At 43.9% G+C, this 17994-nt stretch overlaps 1 protein-coding gene across 5 annotated transcripts in view; it reads right to left on the bottom strand.

The window, feature by feature from the left end:
• The window catches only part of TBC1D8 (TBC1 domain family member 8), a 112816-nt gene that overhangs the window by 31428 nt on the left and 63394 nt on the right, over nucleotides 1-17994 (bottom strand). For all 5 annotated transcript variants that reach the window (XM_086701350.1, XM_086701349.1, XM_086701348.1 and 2 more), the window contains 4 exons: nucleotides 16037-16265; nucleotides 13132-13372; nucleotides 1945-2152; nucleotides 130-324 (listed from right to left, as the gene is read on the bottom strand). In XM_086701350.1, the coding sequence (XP_086557476.1) occupies nucleotides 130-324; nucleotides 1945-2152; nucleotides 13132-13372; nucleotides 16037-16265 (873 nt within the window). The remainder of the gene's footprint in view (nucleotides 1-129; nucleotides 325-1944; nucleotides 2153-13131; nucleotides 13373-16036; nucleotides 16266-17994) is intronic.

Genomic DNA, 17994 nt, shown 5'->3' on the forward strand with positions numbered 1-17994 from the left:
CTCTTACACACTTCTCTCATACTCAAGTAGATTAGTGTCACGTGCACACCCTTTAGAGATCACTGCCCTGGAGGTGGTGAGGAAAGAGACCCTCATTTTATAGGATCCCACTGTTTCTAAGGATCATACCATGTCTTCATCTTGGGAGGTGTCATAATGCACGGGGTGGTTGGCGTGCACCCGCTGCAGCCTCACGAGCAGGCTCCCCACCAAGCTATCTCTGTCCTTTAGCTCAATGAACTGGAAGGCCATCTTGCTCCTGATGCTGACAATGACGGGATTAGGTAGCAGACTTGTGTCCTCCATCTTCTCAATGCTCACCACCTATTGCAAAAAAATTATACACAAAGGTGCAGCAAGAGAAAAAGGAGGGCACGCATTTCAGTTACATATTTAGAAAATATCATGTGCTAGAAAGTAAAACCAAGTGACTTCAATAAGGAACTGATACAAAGGTTAAAAAGTGGTAAGGCAGCAAGCATATTCACAAGAGCCAAAAGGTCAAAATAACCCAAGTATCCATCAGCAGGTGAACGCAGAAACAAAATGTACTCTATCCACACAAAGGAATATTACTCAGCCTTAAATAGGAGAGAAATTCTGACACCTGCTACAACACGGAATGAACCTTGAGGACATTATGCTAAGTGAAATAAGCCAGACACAAACAGGCAAGTGTTGTATGATTCCACTTACAAGAGGGAACTAGAGCTATCACATTCAGAAAAAGAAAGTAGAGTGGTGGTTGCCTGGGGCTGTGGGAGGGAGGATGGGGAGTTAGTGCATAATGGAGACAGAGTTTCAGTTTGGGAAAATGAAGAAGTTCTGGTAACGGGTACACAATAATGTGATGTATTTAATGCCACTGCACCGTAACACTTAAACATGGGTGAAGTGAGGGGCACCTGGGTGGCTCAGTTGGTTAAGCGTCCGACTTCGGCTCAGGTCATGATCTCGTGGTTCATGGGTTTGAGCCCCATGTTGGGCTCTGTGCTGACAGCTCAGAGCCTGGAGCCTGCTTCGAATTCTGTATCTCCCTCCCTCTCTGTCCCTCCCCTGCTCATAGTCTCTCTTGTCTCTCTCTCTCTCTCTCTCTCTCAAAAATAAACATTAAAAATTTTTCTTTAAAAAATGGGTGAAGTGCTAAATGCAATGTCATATATATGTTACAACAATAAAACAAGTATGTACGTAAGACAACCCTTGGATTTCTTGCTCCACTCCAAAGTAAGAATATTTGCAAAATGAAAACAGCTAGAAAATGACATGGAGGGAGATCACACAAATGAAAAAAATTTGAGTTTTTCCAAAGAGCAGTGCTTAGAATTTGGAGGTCCTGGTGTGAAACAAGAGTTGCTGTTACTGTCCCAACAGACATGCCTTGAAACCGAAGGACTGGGCTTATCAGATCCAGAGTGGCCGCAGGTTGCCTTGCATTTCTGGGAACACAACTGCACAATTTTCTAGGAGGAAGGGACCTAATCCATGTTAAAGGAAACATTTTTTAAATGTTTAACTCAAGTCCCAGGAGGGTATAAAAGCCAAGCAATCTGACATTTTCAAAAGGTGATGCTTTTTTGTCAGTTGTTTTTTTGCTTTCCCCATTTTTGTGAGTGAAAGGGGTGGATTCATTCCTAAGGGCTGTTGGAAAAGCTTTAATTGCTAGGCATGTACTTTCTAATGAGAACTTTATCAAAAATCCTGAGGTGAGAGTGTTTTATTCTCACCAATCACTTCTATGCAAATTTCAGGTGCTGTAGCAACGACAGAAAAAACAACAACCAAATCAGTACTGGTCAAATTCAGGCCGTGCTTCCCTCCAGAGGCCCGTGTTTAGCTGGCCAAACCCTGCTGGCTGAGCACCCCTGCCTGTGCCAGGTCTCACAGTGACCACGGGCTAAAGGATGAAAGGTGGGCTTGGGAAGCTCCTGCCAGGGCGGCTACCTCTCTGAGCGGGAGGATGACATTACAGCAGCCGTCCTCCTTGCTGGCGAAGCAGATGTAACGGTCAGATGTGAACATCCGCCCGACGGTGTGACAGCGACTGAACGGCGTCCACAGCGAACAGTCCACGACTGCGTGCAGCTTCTCTTGCCTCGGCAGCCTGAAGAAAGCCCGGAAGAACTCATTCTGTGCTCTGGCTTCAAGGTCCCTGGCGAAGGAGGGACAGAGAAGAAGAGGCAGGAATGGTGACTGAACACACTGGAGTACAAAGAAAAACCCTGTGAAACCACTCACTGGCATAGCCGGATATTGAAGTGGATGCCAAAAGGTGCTGGAGCCCCTCCAGGTCCTGCGTGGGTCATTAGCGTGCACCCCACTTCACAGCCAATCTTTGGAACGTGTACTCAAGGCAGAAGGGGCTGCCCCTGAGCAAAAGTATTATGACAAACTCACAGACCTTCCTTCCTGGTTTGAGTAACATTGTGAATTACCATAAAACAATGAAGAATCCAGTATCCAAAAGTCAGATAACAACAAGGTTGACAAGGATGTGGAGAAACTGACACCTTCGCACACTGCTGGTGAGAATGTGCAGCCACTTTGGGCAACAGTCTGGCTGTTTCTCAAAAGGCTCAACATGGAGTTACCATAAGACCCTGCAATTCCCCGCCTAGGTATACACCCAAGAGAACTGAAAATGTACATCTGCTGAAAACCCTGTACACGCGTGTTCACAGCAGCATTATTCATAATAGCCAAGAACTGGCAACAACCCAAATGTCCATCAACTGATAAACGGATAAACACAACATGACAGGGCCACACCATGGAATATTACTCGGCCACACTGCCGAGCAACAAAGTACAGACACATGCTACAACACGGGTGAACCCTGAAAACCTTACAGATACAAAAGACTACACACTGCCTGATTGCATTTATATGGAATTTCCAGAATGGGCAAAACTCATAACCACAGAAAATAGATTAGTGATTGCTTAGGGCTGGGGATAAAGGGAGAAGTGGGGAGTGACTACTCCGGAGTACAGGGTTTCTTCTTGGGGTGAAGAAAATGTTCTAAATCAATTGTGGTGATGGTTGCACAGCTCTGTGAATAGACTAAAAAACCACTGAATGGACACTTTAACAGGGTGAATTGTATGAATTATGTGTATGAATTAAATGTATGAATTATAGCTCAAAAAAGCTTTAAAAAAATTTAGATCTGTAGGGGCATATAGTAAGTGCTGAATAATCATTAACTATTATTACCTTTAAAAAACAAATCCAGGGGCACCTGGGTGACTCAGTCAGTTAAGTGTCCAACTCTTGGTTTCAACTCAAGTCATGATCTTACAGTTCATGGGATCAAGCCCTGCATTGGGCTCACAGTGACAGTGTGGAACCTGCTTGGAATGCTCTCTCCCTCTCCCTGTGCCCTTCCCCCTCTCATGCACACTCTCTCTCTCTTAAATTAAAAAAAAAAAATCCTTCTAAATAAAAAAAATCTAAGTAAAGTATTGCCAGAGAGAAGCACATCAGTGTCACATCAGTACAGACAGCAGAGAATGGTGGTGAGCTAGGGGAGAGATCCTACCCCAGGGAACCCCCACCAAACCCCGATTCTTGGCTGTAACATCCAGTAAAGCAAGAAGGCAGCCAAATCACAACGTTTAAAAATACTGATGAATGTATGTCATACCCCAAAATTCTAGTAGAAGGGAAATTCCACTGTACAAAGATAAAAAATTTTATTTGTGGGGCGCCTGGGTGGTTCAGTCAGTTAAGCATCTGACTCGATTTTGACTCAGGTCATGATCTCACAGTCATGAGATCAAGCCCCACATTGGGTTCTGTGCTTAGCTTGGAGCTGGCTTGGGATTCTCTCTCTCCTCCACTCTGCCCCTCTCCCACTCATGTTTTCTCTCTCAAAAAAATTTTTTTTCCTTGCCACATTAAATAAGAGTTCTTTAACTTTGTCTGATATAATTAGCACTATGCTCAAAGTAAGGAATATGAACTCTTGGCTTATTAGCTGTGTGACCTTAGACACACTCCTCCATATCACATCCTGACATCTGTAAAATGGAAACAATACCTAACCTTTCTGCTTCAAGGGACCCCTGCAAACATAAAATGATGTCCACAATATTGAGAAAGCAGGTTAGAAACAGTATCTACAGGGGTGCCTGGGTGGCTCAGTTGGTTGGGCATCAGACTCTTGGTTTCCATTCAGGTCATGATCTCATGGTTCATGGGATCGAGCCCTGTGCTGGGCTCTGCACTGACAGCTTGGAGCCTGCTGGGGATCCTCTCTCTCCCTCTCTCTATGCCTCTCCCCTGCTCATGCTTGTGCTCTCCCTCTTTCAAAAAATAAAAATAAAAAAAATAATTAAAAAAATAAACAGCATCTACAGTATGACCCCATTTACATAGATTCTATATAATTTGCAGAAAGTGATGTGTAAAAAGACTTTGCCTAAAATGTTAATAGCAGTTGACTCTTCACTGTAGGATTTCCACTTTTCATTTTATTCTGCTTAAACTTTCTACCTGACCACGTATTGTTAGCTTTTTAAAAAATTATTCCATTTTCTTTTAGGAAAAGAGAAATTTTTTAAATATTGCATAAAAGAAAAGTATGAAACTCTGCAGCCTGAGTGATCTTTTAGACACGTGCCCCCCTCACCAGGGCCATGCTTGCACACAGATGCCCTTTCTGCCCCTGTTCTCGTTCCCAACCCAGTCCTTGTTTTCACACCATCACACAACTGTCTTCCCAGAGACACCCCTCCCCCCCACCCCAGAGATGGGCGAGTGCTTGGAATTTATTATCAAACCCTCACAAAGAAAAGATACTTACATATCCAGAAAGTTCTCTAGGTACAGAAAGAAACTATATAAATTCCAAGATCAAGATGGGTCCAGTTACTGCAGGCCAAAGCTACAGTTCCTTACCCTGCAGTGCTGATATTCCACAGATGGCTGTTTCCAAAGGAGCCTACACTTGCTCCACAGAGGAGCCGGGAGAACATGGGAAAGCACCATGAATGCTCTAGAAATTCATGTACTACAGGATGGAAGGCAAGGCCCCTCAAGATCACCCCAGTTCCCTGAAAGCAGGGAGGAGACACATACATTCAACACATTTACGCTGGAAGACTTACATCCTTGTCCCCAAAGCATGCTGGCCAGGCTGGCTGTGGTGAAAGTGAAGCCAGTGCAGCCTGTCTGTACTTATCTTACAGATGTGGCTCCAGCCACCACTGAATTCACCTGTTGGCTACTCTTCCCTAGAAGCACAGAGAGAGGGGATGGAAAGACTTTTTGTATTTACTTTGCATCCAGCTCTTCAATTTAAGAGTTAAGGTGCTCAGTTATCTGATGTTTCTATTCAGTACACCCGCTGCGTCAGCCAGCAGCTCAGTTCAGCCCCCTTCTCCATACTACACACCATCTCCATTCTCCTTTCTGGGCTGTTCCCTGTCACTCCAAGGGTCCATCTCTCACACATTCAGCAGCCAGAGACCAGTGACCTAGCATTACAAGAGAGAAAGCAGCAGGAGGGACTTCTGAAGTCATCTTCCTTCCTTAGAAAGTTCTCTTCCAATTCTACTTCTAAATATGCATTACATGTATATATGTGGTATTTAACTTTCCGACATAACTGAGATGAAGACCAGCAGCTTGAGAGATGAGTAGCACAAGCCCTTTATGAAGCTCAGAGTAAGACGGCCTCATCCCTTGGGTCTGTTTCCAAGCAGGTGATAGTTGTGATGCTAAAAATGCCAGCTCGTCTTTCTGAAGAGCACCAAAAACAAAGCCTGCTGGCCACAATTTGCCTTTCAGACCTTCTAGCACTTACTAAATGTTCCCACTTTTCCTCCATAGAGATGACCAACAGACATGGGTCATAACCTACCATTCAGAAAGCACTAGCTAAGCTCGGGCCTGAAAGCCACAGCAGAAGTGCCCCCAGAAAGATGGAAACTAGCCCAGCAACCCTGACAGTATTCACCAGCTCTTGTCCACGGTGCTGGTATGTGCCGGCCAAAGCAACTGCTCCAAGAGAAAGCTACAGTGGAGAAGAGAGGGGGAAGGTGCCACAAATCATCCTGTCTTAACACATGTCATTGTATGAGCCCGGAATCACCTGGAAATCAACAGGGGTTCATCAGAATATGGAGCAACACCAAGCTTGCTGTTAAAGCTGAAATCAATATGTGCAATTCTGCATGACAACCATGCAGAAAATTCTAGACTATATGCAGACAATTTAAAAATCCAGACTTGGGTGCCTGGATGGCTCAGTCGGTTAAGCATCTGATTCTTGATTTTGGCTCAGGTCATGGTCTCATGATTCACAGGCTTGAGCCCCACATCAGGCTCTGCACTGACAGCACAGAGCCTACTTGGGATTCTCTCTCTGCTCCTGTCTGCTTCTCCTCCACTCCCGCTTAAAAATAAATAAATAAACTTAAAAAAAAATCTAGACTTAATTTCTTAGACCTCAGACCCAAGAAATGAAGGGGTAGGTAGTTCTTTTGTTTCTCTGCAAACCTAGAATTAGATTTTCCCCTCCTAGTTTAGATACAGGTATCAAAAATAGGTTTCCCCTCTCTCTTACCCATCAACCTTTTAGAATGCTTTAGGGAAAACCTGTATTAGGCCTTATACACAAACTCTCCCTCCCTCATTTATCACTCATGCACATATACAAACCTACTGTGTGTCAGCAGCTCAGAGCTTCTCAAGGTCAAATGCTTCCCCAAACTCAGTCTGTGTGTCAGGCTGGGGCAGATGGGCTAGCTCAGGGTGTGAGGACTTCCTATCTGTGTCCTCAACAGGAGGCCTCAAGCACCATCCCAGCCCTGCTGGAATATCTCAGTCCTCTGCAGCCAGTCAGCCCCAGAAAAACACATACAACGATTTCTGGAGGCTCTTAGTTAACATACTTGCCCACAGACCCACGCCCAGCTCCTCTGAAACTCTGGAATATACCAAGAACCAATAATGTAGAAACAAGGCAGAAAGGCCAGATACACTATGTCTCCTCAAAGCCCTAGTATGCACATAAAACACTGTGTTTCTCTAATGTGTGTTTACTTAAAACACCTTTCCTCAGCCTTACCCCAAGAGCACTCCGGAAACAGAAGGACAACATTGCCCTGCAACATCTTACGCTGGCTCCCCTGGGCACAGTGGCGGCATGATCGGCCCTCAGACAACAACCAGCAGTGTGGAGGTGGACTCAGCTGGTGCCTTCAGTGCCCCGTTTCTCTGAAAATCCAGCCAACAGAGCCCCGACAGACCAAGGCCTCAACGACACCGGCATCCAGAAGGCTTTTTCACACTCAGGGCTCCTGCCTTTGTCCCGCCCCAGAGAGAGCCACCTAAATGACCTGCACAAGCTCAGGGCAGCTAGGGCTCTGCAGGGTCGGGAGACGCAGCCTTCTCTGGTGAGGTGGAAGCTGTTTGGGACTGCATGAGCCCCAAGAGATGTCAACTCTGAACTAGAATCACAAGGGCTGAAAGTTGAATAAATTACAGAGTGAGCCTGGGAATTCTGAATAGGGACACAGGAGAAGAGCAGAAAAGGGAGTGAATCTAGGCAGGAAAGGCCAAAGGTCTGACAAGCCAGGCTGGGGAGCTGAGAATCAGCCAGGCAACAGGGGATGAGGGCTTTTTTTTTTTTTTTTTTTAATTTTTAAGGTTTTTTGTTATTGTTGTTGTTGTTATTATTATATTATTATTATTATTATTATTATTATTATTATTATTATTATTTACTTGGGGAGGAGGGAACTGGGGAGGGACAGAAAGAGGGAGAGAATCCCAAGAAGATTCCACACTGCAGAGTCCAATGAGGGGCAACTCATGAACCGTGAGATCATGACCTGAGCCGAAATCCAGAGCTTAACCAACTGAGCCACCCAGGCACCCCATGAGGATGAGGGCTTATTACTGAAGACATCAGCCCCCTGGCAGCCACTGTTCACCTCTGGAAATCGCAGAAATACCTTACAATAAATCTTACAATAGCTTAGAATGAATCTCCATTTACTACAGTGCATTAACTGAGCTTCCCTCCAGTACTTTCCAGCCAGTCAATACAGATTTTAATGAAGATACTAATTCTGATTTATTGAAACCCATCACCTCACCAATATCCCACCCCCAAAATAGCTGGCCATACTGTTCTCAACCTATCACTCACAACTTCAGTCTGGTTATTTTATGTTGTAAATTTCAGGACCAATCAATGCATTTGTTCTGCCCAACTCCTGAAAGCCCCTTCCCCAGCCTCAGTCACCCCCCCCGCCCCAGATTCTGTTACTATACACCAGAATCCCTGATCCAGGCCCTCCTCTGTGCAGTGTGAGGGCTGGGCTAGGGGACTCTCCAGTTCTGCTGGCTCTAACTTATCTGACTGGTTCTGTTGTATGATGTACCATCCCACCCTCCTGGCTCCCACTGGAGTTCCAGCCCCACTCTGCTCTGTCCCCAAGTCCCATGGGAGTAAGCACAAGCAGTGAACATGACTAATCCATAATCAGATGACTCACCACATTCGTGACCCCAAGGGCACCTTTCTAAAGCCCTTATCTGGGAAGGGAAGTGAAAATACATCAACAAAAGGGAGCCTGAGGAGCATTCCAGCACTTCTGATTGTGCCCTTAGCATCAAGAGACTGTTTTCCTCAACTTGAAAACCTGGGCTCGGGGCGCCTGGGTGGCGCAGTCGGTTAAGCGTCCGACTTCAGCCAGGTCACGATCTCGCGGTCCGGGAGTTCGAGCCCCGCATCAGGCTCTGGGCTGATGGCTCAGAGCCTGGAGCCTGTTTCCGATTCTGTGTCTCCCTCTCTCTCTGCCCCTCCCCCGTTCATGCTCTGTCTCTCTCTGTCCCAAAAATAAATAAATGTTGAAAACCTGGGCTCTCTTGGCAGGATGTCAAGCTGACTGAGTCATTACCTGTTTATGTCCACAGGCCTATGTCTCCATGACAGAAAGCTACACGAGACCCAGCAAGCAACTGGTATGCAAGGACATGCCTTTCACTTTTGGAAGAAGTCACTCAAAGTGCAGTGACCAGCAAAACACACCACAGACCAGAATCCTGCCGTCTACACTGGGGCCAGCCCTAGGCACCCATGGGTCCCCAGCAGCTCCACCACCAGCCACTGCCAGGGCCCCCTTTTGTCCTTTTCTCTCTCTTCTCCTTTCTACTTGTTTCTAGGACAGAAAGTAGAGGAAGGAGAGCTGTGTATAATGCACCTGAGTTCTGGAATGTGAATGAAAACTGTCTGTACTGATGAATTCTCTTCCAAAATGAATGAGTATACCAAAGGGTCTGAAGCGCTACAAACCTGCCATCTGCCTCTTCTTTCCCTATTTCTGCCCCAAGCCAAAATGTTACATCTAGAAGTGGAGCCATGAAGGAACATCAGGAAATTTGTGAGCAGTCACCTGAGATCCCAATGCTCATGGAGCTGACCAGAACACACAAGGCTATTAGCTGGCCTCCTATTCCTAAAACCCAGCTGCAATTCACACACGTACACATCTGTGTGCAAAACCCACAGGGGAGGTGTTAAGTTCTAATGGGTGATTTATAGGAGCCCTTTAACAACTCCTACAACTGAGTTGTAGTAACTGATCTTTGTTGGACTAAAAAGACTCAGATACCAAACTACTATAGAGATACTTAAAGAAATATAGGAGGGACGCCTAGGTGGCTCAGTCGGTTGAGTGTCTGACTTCTGCTCAGGTCATGATCTCGCGGTTGGTGAGTCCAGGCCCCACATCAGGCTCTGTGCTGACAGCTCGGAGCCTGGAGCCTACTTTGGATTCTGTGTCTCTCTCCCTCTCTCTCTGTCCCTCCCCTGCTCACGCTCTTTCTCTCAAAAATAAACATTAAAAAAAAAATCCATATAGGGGCACCTGAGTGGTTCAGCTGGTTAAGCTAAGTCTGACTTTGGCTCAGGTCGTGATCTCATGGTTCATGCGTTCAAGCCCCACGTCAGGCTCTGTGCTGACAGTTCAGTGCCTGGAGCCTGCTTCAGATTCTGTGTCTCCCTCTCTCTGCTCCTCCCACGCTCATGCTCTGTCTCTCTCACTCTCTCTCAAAAATAAACATTAAAAAAAAAATTTTTTTTTTAATTAAAAAATATAAAAAGAAATATGGGAGAGCGGGGTGACCACTGTGCTGGACTGTCTTCTCTGGACCAGAAACAGAGCCAGAGATATAATGTGAAACCCGCAGGAGGCACAGGGAGGAGCTCAGGGCTAGGAGTCAGAAGACCCAAGGGCAGCAACCCAAGGTTCCCTTTTTGTAAGGGAGTGACAAGCAGCAGCATCCCCTCTTGCAAAGGAAGTGTCAGATTATCAGAGAGGACACAAAACCAAGTGAAATTAAATTCATTGGAGTTTTACCAAAAACTTTTTTTGATTGCACTTTTTGATTTTTGCCTTATTTTGTGACTATACATGATCAATTTATAACATATGCACATAGCAGGGGCTCTGAATTCTTGCTGAGTACATGTAAACTACAAACACACCACCATTTAGAGACTACTAATTAGACCCATGTTCTCCCAGATGTTCAGAGAAAACAGTAAATGTGTCTAAAGAGTAACAGGAATGTTACAGTGGATTAAAAAAAAGATTTTGGGGGAGCGCTTGGGTGGCTCAGTTGGTTGAGCATCTGACTTCAGCTCAGGTCATGATCTCACGGTTTGTGAGTTTGAGCCCCACATCGGACTCTCTGCTGTCAGCACAGAGCCCGCCTCAGATCCTGGGTCCGCCGCCCCACCCCCCGCCCCCTCTCTGCCCCTCCCCCACTCATACTGTCTCTCTCAAAAATAAACAGTTTAAAAAAATTTTTTTAAAGGTTTCATTTTTTAATTTTTCTTAATATACGAAATTTATTGTCAAGTTGGTTTCCATACAACAGCCAGTGCTCATCCCAAAAGATGCCCCCTCAGTACCCATCACCCACCCTCCCCTCCCTCCCACCCCCCATCAACCCTGTTTGTTCTCAGTTTTTAAGAGTCTCTTATGCTTTGGCTCTCTCCCACTCTAACCTCTTTTTTTTCTTTTTTTCCCTTCCCCTCCCCCATAGGTTCCTGTTAAGTTTCTCAGGATCCACATAAGAAAGAACACATATGGTATCTGTCTTTCTCTGTATGGCTTATTTCACTTAGCATAACACTCTCCAGTTCCATCCATGTTGCTACAAAGGGCCATATTTCATTCTTTCTCCTTGCCACGTAGTACTCCATTGTGTATATAAACCACAATTTCTTTATCCATTAAAGGCTTTTTTAATGACTGGACACAGAATGACACAGAACTACCCTATGATCTCATAATTCCACTTCTGGGTATATGCCCAAAAGTCATGAAAGCAGGAACTCGAACAGATATTTGCGCATACCTGCTCATAGCAGCATCATATACGATAGCTAAAAGGTAGAAACAACTTTGTGTCCATCGATACGTGAATGGACAAACAAAATGTGGTATATACATACAATGGAGTATTACCTAGCCTTAGAAAGGAAAATAATTCTGACACAGGCTACAACATGGATGAACCTTAAGGAATTACACCTAAAGCCAGTCACAAAAAAACAAATACTGTAGGAGCCTACTTATATGAGGAAGCACAAGAAGTCAAACTCAGAGAGAGAAAGTAGAACGGTGGCTGCCAGGGGTTGGGGGAGGAGGGAATGGGGAGTTATTGCTTAATGGGGACGAAGTTTCAGTTTTGCAAGATGAAGAGTCCCAGGGTTGGATGGTGGGGATGGCTGCATAACAATGTGAATATACTTAACCATTTCTCAAGCATACGGTTCAGTGGTATTAAGGCAACAAATTTTAGGTTATGTGTATTGTATCATGTAAAAAAAAAAACTTGTTTAATGACTAATAGTATTCAAATAGCAGTGGTGATTCTATAATGATATCAAATATATCCATCCAGGACAGCATTTGACAGAAGGCTTATTCCTCAAAGGGTATCTTGGTATCAACTCTGTAGTTACCTGGTCTGACCCACCAAGTCAGAAATCACAGTCAAGCTCGAACACCACTGTTTAAATTTTAGATAATAAAGCTGAACTTCTTTAAAAGACTAATATTCAGGGGCACCTGGGTGGCTTAGTCAGTTGAGTGTCCGACTCTCAGTTTCAGCTCAAGTCATGATCTCACAGTTGTGAGAGATTGAGCCCCATGTCGGGGTCCATGCTGGATATAGACTCTGCTTGGGATTCTCTCTCTCCCTTTCCCTCTGCCTCTCTCCCCCACTTGCATGCCCACCCGCCCGCCCTCCTTCTCTCTCTCTCTCTCTCTCTCTCTCTCTCAGTAAATAAATAAATAAACAAATAATAAATAAATGAATAAATAAATAAAGTGACTAATAATTCAAGCAACTGTCTCAGACATCTCCATAACTAGCATCAATTTGGGGCAAACCAATAATAAAGAATGCTACCTTACAGTATTACTAAGGCATATTTCTTTGTTGTTTTTTTTTTTGTTTTTTTTAAAATGTTTATTTATTTTTGAGAGAGACAGAGACAGAATGAAAGTGGGTTGGGGCAGAGAGAGAGGGAGGCACAGAATCTGAAGCAGGCTCCAGGCTCCGAGCTGTCAGCACAAAGCCTGACCCGGGACTCGAACTCACGAGCTGTGAGATCATGACCTGAGCCGAAGTCGGACGCTCAACCAACTGAGCCACTTAGGCGCCCCTAACGCACATTTCTAATGACAAACCAGTAACAAAAATAAATCTCATTGTCCTGAACACTTATTTCTACAAAGCGATTTCATATGGAAATATAACATTTCTTAATGTTCACTGATAAAACACAGTGTTGAATGGAATTCTACCATGAAGCTATTCATATTACATTGCCTAGAAGTAGTTTTTTATAAAAATCAGTTTCAAAATATCAGGGAAAAAAAAGCAGAATTGGATCCAGAAATCAAAGACTACTGCATAAAAAAAAAAAAATTAACAATCTCAGCCAATTATTATGTCACAATCATGATTAACAACATAGGAAAATCTGCATTTTGCCAAAGGGAAACTTAAATCTAGTACAACTAAGACTAACAAAGCCCATGTAAATGAAGCCACAGTCCCCCAGGTGAGAAACAACTGAAAACAGAAGCTCTTACCTCTTGGTGATCTGGCTTGGCTCCTGCAGGTCTGGGTCCAGGTCAAAGACCTCATTGTCCAGCAGCCTTCGGAGTGTCACATCGGCCAGCTGCTCCATGATCTTGAACACCTCATCAAGGTTCAGGAACATGGAGAAATCACGCTCCTTATTCTGTGTGGTGATTCGGATGGTGTCCGTCAGAAAGACGTTGGACGTTCTTTCTAATTTCTGGATATCAACCCAAGGGACTATAAGTTTAACTAGAAGGGAAAAAAAGGCAAATACAGATTTTAACCTAACATTTGAGCCATACTTAAGTGTATCAACAAACAAGAGTCCAAGGCTTTCTTTAATCTGAAATGCAAACACCTTTTAAACCAGAGCAGTAAAGAGGAAGCACAAAACTGGTTGACAGCTGTGTGTCAGAACCCAATTCATGTTTAATGGTTTTCTTAAAGATTTAAGTAAAATTTTCTAAGTTGCTGGCTACCGCACACATAGAGGGGACACTGTTCTGAAAACATGAAAACTTCAAAAATATTTAAACTTAAATATTTGAAAAATATGCAAAAGTTTCTCAATCTACATAATTTCTGGTTTCAAAGGCAGCATTCATGGCGTAAGCTATGAAAAAAAAGAAGTGCAAAAGAGGATTATTCATGATCTCGGATACAGAAACAGGCTTAACATTTAGACTGTGTCAAATGACAGAGTCTTAGGAGACACAGTACAAATTTTTATGGAATTCTTTTTAAAGTAATACAGTACAAACAGTACATTTTATAAACAAGTACTCTATTCTGGGAAATGTTTCCAATACAGTGGGTAGCCAGGCTAGCTTGCTAATGCAAATGGAGAAGGGACAATGCAACAACTTGAAATGATAAATGTTATCAAATATAGAAATCATTTCTTTTTTTTTTTCCAAACTTACCCTAACAAAATTTGGCTTAGTGACCATGATCGATCAGCGTCAGAAGATAACTCGTTTTCTTTTTCAAATCAAGGAGGGGATCATTAAGTGTTTCTATTTCTAACATTTCTTTCTGCTTATTCTGCAATAATGTTTTCAGTGCTTCAATAACTTAAAAGGCCACAGATCTTCTCAGGCTTGAGAAGAAACTGCTTCAGCTACTTCTAGTTGCTTTTACATAAGTCTCTTACACAAACACACATAGACACTCTATAATCATCAACTTTCACTTCATTAAGCATCTACTCTGTGAAAGCCCTGCACTTAGAAAAAAGCTCAAATAGAGAAAACAGACATGTAAAATAAGCAACCACTAATTTGACAAAATCAAACAGAAACACAAACATGGTTTTGGGAAAGTCCCTGGAGGTGATAAAATCTGAACTGATTTTGAGGGGTGAACAGGAATTTCCAAACAGGCACAAGAACGGGGAAGAGAAAGAAATTAATTTTGAGAAGCATTTCAAGGGGCGCCTGGGTGGCTCTGTCGGTTGAGCACTGGAATCTTGATTTTGGCTCAGGTCACGATCCCAGGGTCATGGGCCCAAGTTGGGCTCTGCACTGTGTGTGGAGCCTGCTTAAGATTTTCTCCCTCTCTCTCTCTCTCTCTCTCTCTCTCTCTCTCTCTCTCCTTCTGTTCCTCTCCCCTTCTCATGTTCTCTCTCTAAATAAAATTTAAAAAATTTTTTGAGAAGTATTTTAGAAATTACAAGAATAAGGATCATCAAGATTAGGTCAGAGTACACGAGGGTGGGGAAAGGCTATGTACGCAGAGTGTATGTACTGGAGCATCAGAACTGAGGCTGGCAGCGTGAGAAAGAGAAGTGATGATCCTGTGCAGGAAGCTGGTTCAGCAAAATTCAAGAGGAGCCCTTCCCACCGGTTAAACTTGAAATGTAAACTTAAATGCAGGAAGAAAAAAAAATTCTGTATATAAACACACACACACACACACACACACACACACACACACACACACATATATACATACACACACACACACACTCAGTTTATATACACACAGCTTCTATCCTGCATGGGTGCTTGAAACAGTATTTGGTTCCAAAAGAAGTTTCAGTGGGAATGACTTTTTTAAAATTCAATATACAATTGACACTTGTGGCTTTTCTTTTCTTACCTGGTAATTCCATCATCTAGCACGGCAATGGTCAGTGGATAAATGTGCAAAAAGTTAATTACTACCTGAATCTCAAGTGGACCCAGGTGAAGAATTCCTTCCTGTTCCAAGGAACAACTGTATATCCTGCTACTTACTCTTCTGGGAGCAGTCATAACCTTCAGGGCTGGGAATTTTTAATTTTTTTTAAATGTTTTTATTTATTTTTGAGAGAGAGAGAGAGACAAAGTGCTAGTGGGTGAGGGGCAGAGAGAGAGGGAGACACAGAATCCAAAGTAGCTCCAGGCTCTGAGCTGTCAGCACAGAGTCCGATGTGGGGCTTGAACTCACAAACCATGAGATCATGACCGGAGCCAAAGTCAGAGGCTTAACCAACTGAGCCACCCAGTCTCCCCAGGGCTGGGAATTTTTTACATGCTCCCCACCCCCCCCACCAGCCCCCGTTCATCTTAAGAAATAACATGTTCCACTCCTTTAGAAGTACTGGGGCCATCAGTTTTAACAACGTGTTTTCAGAATAAGATAAAGTAAAAAACCTTCAGGAGCTATATGAAGTGAGCTACACAGAAATGTTTAAGGCAATAGAAAAAATGAATTCTCACAAAATCAAAGCCCCTTAAGGGTAGCAGTATATATCAATATAATTGTCTGCACAAGTCATTTGGAAGTTAATCAAGTATCACTTATTATCATCTCAACTACTCATTTAAATCTTTTGTTCTCTAACTCTTCATCTTGTCTCAGGACAGCACAAGCATCCCGAGGGTCAACTTCATCTGTGAACACCCAAATCGCTCCAAATGCCTCACTTACGTTCCTTGCCCAGGAAGAAGGAGTAGAAGCAGAGGTGGTTGATGCTGAGGTACAGCCAGCCTTGGCGGGGAACCCTGCCCTTCCAGCAGCAGCAGGAGTAATAGGTGACCAGCTTCTCCGCCTCTGGGAAGTTGAACCTGGCTTCGAACTTTACCAAGGCCTCTCGGAACTTCTCCGGCTCTTCTTCCTGCTCAGCAAGCCTGCTACTTGTCTCCTCAGCAATCAGAGCCTGCCACACAGAAAGATACAGGTCCCCTCATCAGTATAAGGGATGAGGGGAGGGACAGGCAGAAGCAGGAAGGGACAGCTGAGCACAGGCACCTAAGGAGTCTGCACTGCTCAACAACAGACATGCAGGGTGGAGGAGAGAAGTTCATCACACTGTCTGTCCACCACCCAGAAACATGGCCACACTCAGGGGGGTGGGGGGGAGGGGAATGAGCTGGGAGGTAGAAAACCCAAGAACAAGTCTCTCACTTGGCCACTTACCAGCCTGAGGCTTTGGACAAATCACTGACTTCTAAGCCTGAGTTTTCTAACAAATTACTACTTTATACCTCCCTGTTCTACCTACAGGGACAGGATGATCAAATTATTGGCTCCAGCATGAACTCAGTGCATCAACTTTAACGAACCACCCAAGTTTGAGTTATAAGTTAGTTGTTTTTAAAAGGCTAATGAATGTCGGGGCGCCTGGGTGGCTCAGTCGGTTAAACATCTGACTTCAGCTCAGGTCATGATCTCACAGTGTGTGAGTTTGAGCCCCACATCGGGCTCTGTGCTGCCAGCTCAGAGCCTGGAGCCTGCTTCAGATACTGTGTCTCCCTCTCTCTCTGCCCCTTCCCTGCTCATACTCTGTCTCTGTCTCTCTCTCTCTCAAAAATAAACATTAAAAAAATAGCTAATAAATGTCTTCCTCCTTAGATTCAAAAATTTTAGTACAAAGCCAACAGGTGCCTATCTGTGTGACATCTGACACCTTTCACTACCACTAAATATTCTACAGTCTTCTAAGGTAGAAAAGAAGTTATGTTGGCCAAGGTTGTAAACACCTCCAAAGAACTCAGGTGCACAAAGAGGCAAGACAGAAAAGAAAACATCTAAATGTACAACAGCTTTGCCAACAACAAGTAACGGCAAGGATCCTTTCTAAGTCTGGGGTAAGGCTATAGAAGTGTCTAGAACATAAGCTTGTGGCCTGTTCCTGAGGGGTGACAACTCGCTGACAAGATCAGAATTCTGATTCCCCACGTTCTTGTATTTCATGAAGGGCTAGGTCCCTTAAGACAAAGCCACTTTTAGGGCAAAGCTACCATACCCTAGACTTTATAAGAGATTTTAGAAAATTATTTAGAAAACCTGAGAGTTTCTATTAAAGTAAGAATTATTTTTAAAATGAATCTGAAGGTTGATAAAATTTCAAGTGCTTTTCATTTCCTTCATTATGTTTTTCTTCTTTCCCAAATTTTATTTAACCAGACATTATAAAATAGAAAAGTTATAAGAACTATGAATAATTTTAAAGGCATATGAATGGGGCACCTGGGTGGCTCAGTCAATCATCCAACTCTTCATTTTGGATCAGGTCATGATCTTGCTGTTGAGGAATTTGAGCCCCACGTTGGGCTCCATGCTGGCAGTGTGGAGCCTGCTTGGGATTCTCTCTCTCTGTCCCTTCCCCACTCACTTGCTCTCTCTGTCCCTCTCTCAAAATCAATAAACTTAAAAAAAAAAAGTTAAAAAAAAAAGAAGCATATGTAATATAGGGGCACCTGGGTGGCTCAGTTGGTTGAGCATCTGATTCTTGATTTCAGCTCAGGTCATGATCTCCTGGTTTGTGGGATCGAGCCCTACATCAGGCTCAGTGCTGACAGTGTGGAGAGTGCTTGGGATTGTCCCACTCTCCCATTCTCTCTGCCCCCACTCTCAAAATAAATAAACATTTGTTTAAAAGTGTA

Source organism: Puma concolor, chromosome A3, assembly GCF_028749965.1.
Source record: "Puma concolor isolate L17-30 chromosome A3, mPumCon1.1.hap2, whole genome shotgun sequence".
NCBI lineage: Eukaryota > Metazoa > Chordata > Mammalia > Carnivora > Felidae > Puma > Puma concolor.